Source organism: Squalius cephalus (genome assembly GCF_949319135.1).
Source record: "Squalius cephalus genome assembly, chromosome: 4".
Lineage (NCBI taxonomy): Eukaryota > Metazoa > Chordata > Actinopteri > Cypriniformes > Leuciscidae > Squalius > Squalius cephalus.
In genome coordinates, this window is record NC_137125.1 from 50,046,323 (window position 1) to 50,059,801 (window position 13,479).

At 40.5% G+C, this 13,479-nt stretch overlaps 2 protein-coding genes across 3 annotated transcripts in view; one reads left to right on the forward strand and one right to left on the reverse strand.

Annotated features, from left to right (window-relative positions):
• wnt5b (wingless-type MMTV integration site family, member 5b) overlaps positions 1-13,479 on the reverse strand; it is a 75,574-nt gene that overhangs the window by 24,132 nt on the left and 37,963 nt on the right. The window lies entirely within an intron of this gene.
• On the forward strand, positions 4,122-6,938 carry fbxl14b (F-box and leucine-rich repeat protein 14b). Its single transcript, XM_079868503.1, has one exon. The coding sequence runs from the start codon at positions 4,613-4,615 to the stop codon at positions 5,813-5,815; it is 1,203 nt and encodes a 400-aa protein (XP_079724629.1). The 5' UTR covers positions 4,122-4,612; the 3' UTR covers positions 5,816-6,938.

Sequence of the window (13,479 nt, forward strand, 5' to 3'; positions counted from 1 at the left end):
ATATATAGCCTATATAATTTTATAGATATATGAATCTATATCTATGAATATATATATATATATATATATATATATATATATATATATATATACATACAACTTATAATAATAGATTTTTTTATTATTATTATTATTATATGCAATATACTACTTTATGATTTCATGGTATTTTAGATTATTGTTGAATAGTTAATATATTGCACTATTTCTAGGTAACTGAAACTCATTTGTTATAACTTGTGGTTAAAAATTTTGAATTAGAAAATTTGAAAAGATTGCAGAAGCATTTACATTAGCATTCTCAGACATTTTGACTTGTGTATATAAAACCAATACAGTTTTATATCAATTAAAAAAATGCACAAAAACAACTTGCCTTCTACATCGCACTACTTATTACTGTATTTCTGTAGCACCAGCATCAAAGATTCACACTCTGAAAGACAAACCTTGCAGCAGAAAGCAAACACCTCAGTCCATCAGATGGATATGACACATACAGAGCAATGAAATGAACTGTTATGGGAATATAAAGGGATTTGTTCATTTTATATCACTAGTGGTATTAACATTACAATGCATTATGCAGGGAGAGTATTACATCATCTCCTGTTCTTTACACAGGCACCGAGAGCATCGGCTTCCTGGTGTTTCCCCTGTAGAACCCCAACGGGGGTGCAGCTCCTAGGGAGATTCGACCTGATTTGAATAGAGTAACGTGGCTTCCCCTGCCGTAGAAGAAACTGTTGTCTGATTTCATGAAAAGCCCATTCAGCTAGCTGGATGTATGTGAGTGTTTGTGCAAGTTACAGCCGCCAAAATCTCTCCTCAAACTGCCACCGCTTGCAAAACAAAAAAGCAGATTGGAGTCATACACGATGCAGAGAAAGAGAGAGAAACTACAAAGTAGCCTAAAATCTATTCATGAGGTGTCAGCTTTCAACAGCATGTTGACACATGCCTACGTCTCCTAGGAAACGGTTGCCCCAAGCGCAGTTATCAGCACAGTTCTGTGGCATGCAATTATCCAATTATCTCCCTCCCCTGAATCAGCACATCAAATCACATGACAGATCTTTTTTTTTTTTTTTTTTTTTTTTTTTTTGCAAGGTCCTACAACACCTTCGCATTTGCATGTAGCACTTGTCCTTCCAGTTCTCACTGTCTCTCGGCAGCTTCATTTTCACTTTCCTTCACCGGAATCTTTTGTTTCTTTTGTTTGTTATTTCCCCGAATGATCTCAACATCCTTATATGCTTCCTGTTTACTCTGATTATTTTGCTTTCGCTCGGTTCAATTTAGCCTGAATGATCATAAATTGTTAAATTAATAGCGCCGTCGCTCTGTTGCAAGAGCATGTTTTTTAATTGTTAGCTTTCGCTTGCTTTCTAACTCAATCCCCTCCCTTTCCTTTCTCACTCGTCCCCTCCTCCCTCTCTCTCTCTCTCTCTCTCTCTCTCTGCTTATTTCCAGGAGCAGCTTGAGTCCTGCTTTTGGCTCCGCAGGCCTGCTTTGAGAGTCTCTGACTCACAGCAGTGCAGTTCTGGAGCGGCCCTCCTCTCTGGCGGTGAGGCCGGCTGGAGGAGCCAGGGACAGGGGCCGCTGTCACAGACCTCTCGCCCCCTTACATGCTGGGCATCGGGGCGCAGCGCACATTTAGAGCCCTTCATCTGTCCACCATACAAGCCCAGGACCTGTCTGTCAGAGAGAGCGCATGAATTCAACTTGACGTCAGCATGAAATGGCGTCCGCAGCGTGTTTTTCTTCCAGTAATCAGAGTTGAAGAGAATATTCTATTAGACTAAAGACTTACTGGTTAAGTGGACAATATAAAATAAGAGGGTTTCGTGAGCCGAGAGTTGTTTCAGAGACGAAGCGAGTTTTTTATTAAATATACCCAAGACTCTTGTGCCCCCCTTTATTTTTTTAAAGATATTTGCGCCTTTTTATCTCCGAATATCTCTTCGGATATAAAGTCCCAATAGTGGGATATAAACTCGCAATCCTTATTTATTTCTCGCAATTGTGACTTTTTTCTCATAATTGCGAGTTTATATCTCACAATTATGACTTTTTCTCGCAATTCTGGCTTTTTTCTCGCAATTGTAACTTTTTTTCTCATAATTGCAAGTTTATATTTCGCAATTATGACTTTTTCTCGCAATTATGACTTCTCGCAATTGTGACTTCTCGCAATTGTGACTTTTTTTCTCATATAATTGCAAGTTTATATCTCGCAATTATGACTTTTTCTCGCAATTGTGACTTTTTTTCTCATAATTGCGAGTTTATATCTCGCAATTATGACTTTTTCTCGCAATTCTGGCTTTTTTCTCGTTATTGCAAGTTTATATCTCACAATTATGACTTTTTCTCACAATTCTGAAATTTTTTCTCCCAATTATGATTTTTTCCCCCACACAATTATGACTTTTCTCGCAATCTGACTTTTTTGTTGCAATAATTTTTTTCCGCAATTATGATTTTTCTCGCAATTGCCTGTTTATATCTCGCAATTAGGACTTTTTTCTCGCCACTGAATATTATATTCAGAATTGTGAGACATAACCTTTACAATGGCTTTATTTCTCAAAATTATTTCTGCAACATTATATCTTACAATTCTGACTTTATAACTAGCAATTGCGAGTTTATATTATGCAATTTGGAGTAAAAAAAGTCAGAATTGCGAGGTGTAAACTTGTGAGATAAAAAGTCGCAATTACCATTTTTATTTTTTATTCAGTGGCAGAAACAAGCTTCCATGCCCTATAAATAATAGTAAGGCCAGGAATGTGTATTAAGAAAGCAAACAGGTTCCATTTTGATTTCATGTGAACTTGCAGGACTGAGCTGCTTCATAAATAATGTTGGATAGAGTTTTGTGCTTTTCACAATTATAACCTCAACCAGTGAGAGTGGAAGGAGAGGGAAGAAAAAAAATGACATTTTATTGAAGAGAGAGAGAGAGAGAGAGAGAGAGAGAGAGAGAGAGAGAGAGAGAGAGAGAGAGAGAGAGAGAGAGAGACATGTGGTGAGCTAGAGAGAAGGTTCGAGACAGACAGAGAGTCGGAGAGGGGAGGGTTGGACTTCTGCTGTCAGTTGTGCTGTGCTGCATTTTCTTTTGTAAACACAAACGTGTGTGTGCTGCTTTTCTTCCTTCTTTCTGCTACACTCCAGTACCTTCTGCAAATGCTCCCGTCATATCGGCTAACAATGCCAAAGAGCCCACAGAGGGGGGCCTGAGGCCCAAAGACGGGGAAATATGCAAAAGGTGGAATAAAAACTACCTTACGTAAGACTGACGGGGCAAACAGGCTATTACCGCCAGATTCATAGAGCATAACATTATGTGACCCTTTGTTAGGGTTATGATGCAAAATGTTTATTTTACAAGAAGAGAACGGCAGTATGACTAAATGATCTATCATATTATAAAAGCTTAAAAAACACGATATTAATCTACAGTACTACAGAACTTTTCAAAGTATGTACTTGAATAACACTTTTTTACAAATTAAGAAATGCCATCAATGCAAAAAATAAATAAATAAATAAAAGAAAAAGAAAAAGGAGGAATAAATTGATTTTTAATAGGCCTATACATTTAACTAAAGTATATTAAATGTAGCCCTAGTATAATTTTTCAACATTTCACAATCAGGCCTTCCTATTGTTTGTTTTGTCATATGCACACAGACAAAACTGTGTTATTTGCACACTGAGAGAAAAATGTCACTTTAAAGAAGCTTCACTTTACTCTAATAATTAATAGAATTGAAATAACAACTTCAAAAATACCACCATCTGACACGGAAGATGAAGGGTTAAGAGTAAAGTGAACTGAATTGTAAGAAGTTGGTTTCCAGGGGAACTATTCTTACTGTTCCAGCTGAGTTGGGCTAAACCACTTTGCTTTCAAAAAGGGGTGCCATAAACACACACAACACGAATTTCGTTCATAACAGTGTAGAGGACAGCAGAACACGGAGTAGAACAATAACTACAAACATATGCGGGGTCGCTTTATAAGTTTTAGACTCTTTTTAAACAATTTGCTCCATTTTAGCAGGTTTTAATGTGCGCGACTCCCCCGCAGCCGCTCTGTGCTGGCGGCCCTGCCAAGTCAGTTTGAAAAGATCAGACAAAGGCAGCAGGAAGCCCCTCGGCTTGGCAATGAGTGCGAGCGGAGCAGAAACGCGAAACGAAACCTCACTCTTTTATCTGATAGCGGACTGAATTTATTTTCTCCCGAGGTTTGTGGCAGTTTTAGACATCTTTTGAAAATGTACGACCGTCTGGATCCCCGGGTCGAGCGAAGACTATTATCAAAGCGCCAAACGGGCAGCAGCGCTGTCTGACCGCCCGTTCGCTGTCGGTCTGAATCGGATCAAGCGTCTTTTGGGAGGCATTTTTGCATTTGAATCCTTCCTACGCCACTGAAAGGATCGCTCGGGACGGAGAGTTGTCGATTTACCCAGTTAAATGTGAAAAGAAAAGCTTGAGGAGCTTTCTAAAAGCCTTTTTTTCCCCTCCTAAGGGGACTGCGAGACGCGACGGTGACCGTTGGTGGGGGTTTGCCGCCGTTTGTTTTCTTGAGCGCGCGTGGAAGATGGAGACGCACATCTCGTGTCTCTTCCCGGAGATTTTAGCCATGATTTTCAGCTACTTGGACGTGAGGGACAAAGGCAGGGTGGCTCAAGTGTGCACGGCGTGGAGGGACGCGTCCTACCACAAGTCCGTGTGGAGGGGGGTGGAAGCCAAGCTGCATCTGAGGCGGGCGAACCCGTCCCTGTTCCCCAGCCTCCAGGCGCGAGGCATCAGGCGGGTGCAGATCCTCAGCCTGCGGCGCAGCCTCAGCTACGTGATCCAGGGGATGCCCAACATCGAGAGCTTGAATCTGAGCGGCTGCTATAACTTAACGGATAACGGCCTGGGGCACGCGTTCGTGCAGGAGATCCCATCCCTGAGGGTGCTCAACCTGAGCCTTTGCAAGCAGATCACGGACTCCAGTTTGGGCAGAATAGCGCAGTATCTGAAAAACTTGGAGGTGTTGGAACTGGGCGGCTGCAGTAATATCACGAACACGGGCTTGTTGCTCATTGCGTGGGGTTTGCACAGACTCAAAAGTCTTAATCTGAGGAGCTGCCGGCATGTGTCGGACGTGGGCATCGGGCACTTGGCCGGCATGACCCGCAGCGCGGCGGAGGGCTGCCTCAGCCTGGAATACCTGACCTTGCAGGACTGCCAAAAGTTGACGGACTTGTCCCTCAAGCATATATCAAAAGGTCTGACTAAGCTCAAAGTGCTCAACCTGAGTTTCTGCGGGGGCATCTCGGACGCTGGCATGATCCACCTCTCTCACATGACGAGCCTGTGGAGCCTTAATCTGCGCTCGTGCGACAACATCAGCGACACGGGCATCATGCACCTCGCCATGGGCACGCTGAGACTCTCCGGACTCGACGTGTCGTTTTGCGACAAGATAGGCGACCAGAGTCTGGCTTATATCGCGCAGGGCCTGTACCAGCTCAAGTCTCTGTCGCTGTGCTCGTGCCACATCAGCGACGATGGCATCAACAGGATGGTGCGCCAAATGCACGAGCTGAGGACGCTGAACATCGGTCAGTGCGTGCGGATTACAGACAAAGGACTGGAGCTGATCGCAGACCACTTGACGCAACTGACCGGCATCGATCTGTATGGATGTACGAAAATCACTAAGAGGGGACTGGAGAGGATCACGCAGCTCCCCTGCCTTAAAGTTTTGAACCTGGGCCTTTGGCAGATGACTGAAAGTGAGAAAGTGAGGTGAAACTTGGGGGGGTTTCTGGAGAGAGAGAGAGGGAGAGGGAAGGAGGGCGGGAGGGGGATGGGTGGATTTCAATAGAGCAAAGTACATAAAAGAGGCTTAAAATGCTGAATGTGATACATGTGTCAGTTATTGCTATTAACACACACAAAAAAGTTGTTTTTTTCCCTAACAAATCGCAATATTAAACCCTCCTCCTCCCCAAGTATCGCGATATTTTGGCTACCTCGTTAGATGTTACATTATATTGTTACTCTTAACAAGAATGAAAATTTGTGCCTAGAAAAACAATTCCCTCCCCCTTGTATCTCTTCTTTGGCTTAAGGAAAGCAAAAAAAAAAAGCAAAAAAAAAAAAACTACCTTTTTTATCTCCCTTCCTTCAGCTAGTCAACAAAAAGCAAAGGGTTTCAAAACCAAGTCTATGAGTAGTTGATATCAAATTTCAAGCATTTTTTCAAGTGATTTGACAGTTCACCTTAAACCATTTGAATTCGTAACTTTTTGTGAGAGACTACAGCAGTCTTTGTGCTTCTTCTTTTAAAAATGTATTTATCACACCCACAGGATCATTTAAAATTAAGTGGATTAAAAAATGAGAAACAAATAAGTTACCAGTCCCAGGACCCAAAATACGCATTTTCCATTATTGACTCAAATTATACACTCAAATCTCGATGATTAATAAAGAAAAAAAGTTCATGGACACATGTCAACTGCCCTTATGCAAAGACAGACAAAAAAATACTGGGTTTGTACACTAAAGCTTTTATATTTCCAACCGCTTTTAGTTTTTGCTCAATTTTACAGGCCTGAAAGCCTTTAATTCCTGCTTTGAATAAGAGGTTGCCTCTGCTGATGTATTTATGCTTATGTAAGCAGATATTAATTAATGGCTGTGATTCAGAGCGTTGTACTTCAAATTGAAGTGAATTTTGTCCCTGAAAAAGAAAAAAACCCTGTTTGCAATTCACTGACACCTTGTTTGCCTCTTCACAGGGCTGAAACAGGGAACATCGTGTTATAAAACAATCTGTCTGTTTTAAATACATTAATATTCAACTTTACATATAAAAGACATGGTCGCGACGAGGGTAACGCGCAAAAATGCATGTCAGGCCTATATATGTACCATGATGTATCGACCTGCAACATGTATTGAGTCCTGCTGAGAAGCTACTGTGTTCTAATGTACTGTAAATGTATTTGTAAAAAGAATCCCAAATTAAAATGTTTTATATTCTTACAGTAAAAACATTAAAGTTGATATTTATATAAATAAAAGAGCCACTTGGAATTTCGTTACGAGTTTGAGTTATGATAATTCATGCATTCAGTGTGGTTTTGATGTTACATAGGCAGTATCACGGATAATTTCGCTATAATAGGGTTAGGGGGTTTATTTGATTCATTGCCAATGTAGTGGATTTGAGAAATTAGAGGGCGATGGAATGGAAGTGAGATTTGTGTGTTAAGGGCATGCATGTTTGTTACATTATTTATGAAGCGCAACAAAATGGATGCTTCCCTTAATTGTGCTAGTGAGGGTGTTAAAACTGCAATGCTGCCTTCATTACAATTGAGGTCATCCAGTCCGATAATATACGTATCGTAAAAGCATCTGATATTAATTTAGTGACTATAACCTTGGATATTTTTCACCCACCAAAAATATTATAAATCCTGTTCTCAACAGTTGCCATTGTTTCCCTAAGTTAAGAAGCCAGGTCTAGGATTTTTTCTTCTCCTTGCTCAGTCACGCATACCAGATCTGAGAGACGGGGTTTGTCCCACGGGAGTCTTCCTCCCCCCTTAAGAAAAAAAAAAAAAAAAACCCTCAGCCCACCCCCTTTCCTCAAACAGACACTTTTAAACATTCCTCACCATCATTCAAAGCATTTAAGCTTTAGTCTTTGCTCCCCTCCACCGTCCGGAGGGGTGGAGGATTTAAACGGGGGCGCTTGATGAGAGAGCGAGAGAATTTAAGCCCTTCTGAAGGTTACCGCCATCTCTTTTCCTAACTTTGCTGAGTTCATAGATTTTTTTTCTTTCCCTGGAGCTACATATTATTCTTGCATTTTTACAACTGGAAATGTTTGTCAGACATTCTGATGTCTTGCTCACAGAGATCTTAAAAGTTATAAAAACTACACTATTGTATGATTTTGCTGAACCGAGCAAGCCTAGCAGAAAAAAAACAGAAATAAAAAAAAACACAGCCCGTTTTTACTGCTGGGAATTTTAACAAAGCACTTGGAACATTAGCAGCAACCTGTATAGCTCTCCCAGCGCCTGTGGTTGAAGGTGTTTCTGGGTTACAGTGAGACACTTTGAAGTTTCAGAAGGTTCCAGAAAGGTGGGGGTGGAGGGGTTGGAGGGTATTTTGCTCTTGTCTAAAGTTCCAGGCATTTTAGACGGCCCATGTGATATGCTCAGACAGCCTAAATCAAGCACAGATCAAAAAAATTTAAAGTCACTTATTGTTTCATTTCAAAAATCACGATTGAAATCTGATTTGGTTGCAGTCAGTGTTAGAGGAAAGGTGGTTGAAAAGCGGTGTCTGCCACATCGCTGGAAAATGGACAGGAATTTGTGAGTCACTGTTTGACTTTGCTCTGTAAAAAAAAAAAAAAAAAAAAAAGTGTGCGGTGCAAGAACCCTGTCTGACTTCAGGAGACCGGCACCGGATAGCAAACATGGCACACGAGAGGTGCTTTAGTTTTGCATCTTCGTGTGTGGCATTGCTGTTTATCCGTTCAGAACAACTGGATAAGGCCAAATGCAAAGCGAAGAGAACAATCTGTTGCTTCATTCTGCACAGGATAAAATACTTCAGATTGAAGTTTCTCTCCATGTGTGATATAAGCAACAGAAACCATTTTACTTACTTTTAAAAGGAACATTCTGGGTTCAGTACAAGTTTAGCTCAAATAATAGTTTGTAAATTTAAAATTTGGGTCACACTTTATATTAGCCATTGTGTTTTTACATTAAAAATTATTGTTAGATACAAAGAGTGTTCATATTGTATTGCAAAACACTTTCTCTGCTATTGAGGAGGGATACGGGTCCGTTTAGGGACGGGTTTGGTGGTATGGGCAGGTTTAAGGGTGGGTTAAGGGAGTAGGGAAGGGTCAACAGTGTAATTATAGATGTAATTACAGAAATTAATTACAGCTGTAATTACATGCAGGTATTTTTCTTTTTTATATATTATTTACGTATAATTTAAAAACATGTTCACAATAAGTGCATTGTATTAAATGATTAATTTATATGTTAGTACATTTGGGACCAACATGGGACCAACATTTGTGGATCATATGAGCTGTAAAGCTGTTTAAATTAATTTTACAGTTGATTTATGGTTTGTGGCACTGCATTGTAATGGCAATTAAGGTATAAAACTGTATGTTCATGTTTAAAACTTAGCCTACGTGCATAATGTTTGTCTTTTGCTATGATATTGAAACAGTATTTTAATGTTGTATTGACCCCATTTACTTCCATGTAAACCAGATTTCAGCTTTTTTAAGATTAGGAACAACATTATTCCAGAAATACTATTGATTGATCTTAATTTGTACTGAAATTGCTTAATTTTTGAAACAGGATTTATAAAGCACAACTGTAGAGTCACGTGTTGGTGGTTAAACAGATTTTTCTGTGGCTGCCGAGTCCGCTATAGCGAATTCTGATGCAAAAGTTTGTGACTCACGGGTTTGGGTTTAAAAAAAGAGTGGAATTAACTCTGTGGTGAAAGTGCGTATGATGGCTAACTTTCTCACATGGCTGTCAGGTTTTAGTCATAGCTCTCATTAAAACTAATCCACAGCGGTCTTTTCACACTGCGGGCTGGATGATGGCCATATGGCATTTTTACAAGCAGACAACTGGTTTACTGCACATACTGTATGTCAAAAGCTTTTTTTGAAGAAGCCAGATGAAAAGGTAGGTTTGCGAGTGAAGGTGATTCTTGTGTGTGTGTGTAGCGTCTAGGCTTGCTCTGGTTTGTTGTTGCCAGCTCTCCCCCAGTGAGGTTGTGACAGAGTTTGACTGGTGTCATGTGACCTTGCTGGAAGTGTGAGTACAGAGGGGCCAGAGCCAGAAGACCCAATCTGTCGCCCTCTCGCCCCACCCTTCACACACATGCAGGGATGGAAACAAATTTGCAAAGATGACCCTTATTGGTGCAAAATCCACAGACACGGTCCAAATTCTAGGCAAAATCTAGGAAAATGAACTTGACTTGGCTGATTTGTGCACGTCTCAGTCTTGTTAGGGAGTGTTTGGAGGCTCTATTTTCTCAGACACACACAGACATACACAAACTCACTATCTTAGACTATTTTTCTCTCTTTGGCATTTCTTTTCTTTTCTCTGAACAAAACGGGACTCAGGCTTGTGTTGCACCAGTTTTCCCCTTTGTTCTGATTGTATTAGGTGACGGGTCCACATGTTCTGGATCGTATCTGCTTTCATATGCAGTGAAATGCAGCTCTCTGGCAGCACTCTGGAGGCAGGAGGTCTGTGCATGAAAGAAACTTGAGTGCGAGACTGAAAACCACACCACACAACAAAAAAACGATATGGGGGAAAAAAGACAACCAGTGATTGGAAGCTTTGTTGCGTCTAAACCACCCATTTTAGCGTTAATCCTTGACCTCAAACTGTCAGGCGCACCTTTTGACAGTCAAGAATATAAGTTCGGACTGAATAGCTGCTATAAAATGTAAAAAATAAAATAAATGCATAGCACCCGTCCCGGCTGCTGATTGATCAGTACGTGCTAAAATACACATTCTAGAAAAAGCTAAGATGACAAAAACCTTTTCACCGCACAGCATGAGATAGAGAGGAAGGTAAAACAGGAAGAGATGCTTGGGAAACAGGAAGGTAAAAGGGAAGAAATGCTTGCGAACATACAAAATTGGGTAAGACACAAGAATTTTTTTTTATTTCTTAGCCGCTTTGATTTTCTTTGGCTTGGCTCTATAATTTCAACTTTTTTTGTTATGCTGGTTGAAAGTGTCTTCACATCCTAATAGCAATCACTAAGTTAAATGGTCTGTATTTATATGTATCATCTGTGAAATGTGTAGGACCATAAAATGTCGTCCAATTTTTGCATTCGGTCTGAACGTACGATGTCCTACCTGCCTGTCAGCTTATTCTCATTCCTCCTCGCACAGACATCACACGTCATTAGTGTGTTTCATGCTATGCAGAGTTAGACAGACGTCAGTCACAGAGCACCGCAAACCACCTTTAATAGTTCCTCCTGAACCAAAACATCCAGTTTATGCTGCGTTCACACTATAACTAGCGTAATTTGGAAGAGATGGAAACCTGTGACGTTATACTCGGAGTGGTTCGTGAATTTATGCTCAGAGCGGTGTCAAATTTATGCTTTTCTATGTCAACATTATCAACGCTGAAATGAATCTGCAGCAGTCAGGTGGCAAAGTCAGCGCTCTTTAAGTTGTTTACGTTCAATGTTATGTGCTTTGAGACATGAGGTAGTTTAACGCTTTGCAGACTCTGCTGTGCGCGTTCATGTGTTTAGGAAGCATGGCTTTGGAGATGTGCTGAAGGGAGGGTGGGATCTCATGCTTTCAAAGCTAACTTGCAATTTCTAGCCGCTACGAAAATTGCCTACCCTACCTTTAAATGGTAAAAGCTGATAGACGAGTGTGTGCGTGCGTGTGTGTCTCGGGCTACAGGCCGACTGCACAGGAGGAGATTTGTTACTCGAGTGTGGGTGGTAGAGAGGGCGTGAGTGTTGTGTGTGGGGCTCTGAATCCACTCAAAGAGGGAAGCGATGGAAAGAGAGAGAGAGAGAGAGAGAGAGGGAGAGTGCTAAAAGGAAGAAAGTGGATGAGAGATGGATGACGGGGGGACGCACACTACTGTAGCTAAAACCTCTTCACAGAAATACAGCAGCCTCTGCCCGTCACATCTGTCGAGACCCCACACAGCCAGCTGAGCTGCTCTCCACAGGAGGATATATTTTTAAAACCACTGTGGCATTTGGAATTATCTAAGAGGTTCATCCATAATGTTTTGGTAAGGTAGACACTTTTTCAAGCACTACATATACAAAAAGCACTGTAGGTCTGATGGGTTTGTAAATCCAGTGGAATTTGTAGCTTGCCAGATGTTTTTTTCAGAGTGAAGTCGGATCAAAGTTATTGGTTGAAATGGAATAAAGATGTATCCTGAGCAAGGTAGAAAAAACCCACATGCTGCCAACAAGACCAGAAAATCTGGATTAGATAAATCTAGTAGATCCAACATGGCACTATAGCCATTACAAGAAACTTGACTTTACCACCATACCACAGATTGATGACATGCATTAAGTGAATGACAGAAACAAACGTCATAGTGACATTTAAAAGAATGAATGGGATCTTTATTTGAAAGATAATTTTTTTTTAAGGATCTCTCATTCCAAAAATTACAATTTTGCTCCGTTTTTAGAAGTGATTTTGTACTTCTAAATCACCCCACAAACAACTTCTTCTGAAGCCATAAGATTCAAATTATGAACTGAACTGAACTATGAATGTCACTCAAAATGACATTACTCAAAATAACTTTGCTCAAAATGACATTACTCAAAATAACATTGCTAAGAATGACATTACTCAAAATAACATTGCTCAAAATGACATTACTCAACATGACGTTACTCAAATTGACATTACTCAACATGACGTTACTCAAATTGACATTACTCAACATGAAGTTACTCAACATGAAGTTACTCAACATGACGTTACTCAACATGACGTTACTCAAAACTCAAAATGACGATACTTCAAATTTGTTTAAATTAATTCTTTCAAAAATGACGATACTAACTTCTGTTACAATTCCAGACCAAATTCAATGTTTGTCAAACATTCAGATCTTGAAAGCAAGGAATATTCTGGAAGAGTGCCACGTGTTCAAAGTGGAATGTGTTGAGCAGCAACAGAATTGTGCTACTTTTCTCTCTCTCTCTCTCTCGGCCCTGGGTATTGCGTGGCTCTGTCAGAGATGTAGAAAAGGCAGTGTTACACAACAGGAAGTGAAGCATGTCTCGGGAGCTTTAAAGACAAATAGACCGGTTTGATCAAGTTTAGTGCCGGGCTCTCTTGAGTCCACCTCTCAATACCAGCTCAAGTGCACAAACAGGAGAGTGCAGGGGAGAAGGAACATATGGATATTATCTATCTATCTATCTATCTATCTATCTATCTATCTATCTATCTATCTGAGCCTGAGCACAAGAACAGCAGTAAAACTGTTACTAAAATGGACAGCATGACTTCAAGTTGTGGTAAAAGTATAACTAAAAACAGGATGCAGTATAGATGAGTGAGTCATATTAGGATCTTGCTTTAGCAGTTAGCTGTTTATTAACGCACGCACACCCACAGGGCTACATGCTCCAGGCCCAGCACAACAAGTACGTTTAAACTATAGTGTCAGCAAAAAGGGAGCAACCATTGTTTCAGCTTTTCAAAAGAACATATAGATTGGACTGCTGACAGGAAGTGTCTGGAGCAGTTGAACGTGGGTATACACAGAATTAAAAATAAAATGTTGTAATGGTTGATCTTAAAGGGACAGTTCACCCAAAATGTAAAAAAAAAACATTTTTTTGCACTTTCTTTAACAG

Coding starts and splice junctions, on each gene's coding strand:
- fbxl14b (XM_079868503.1), top strand. CDS start 4,613: ATGGAGACGCACATCTCGTGTCTCTTCCCGGAGATTTTAGCCATGATT.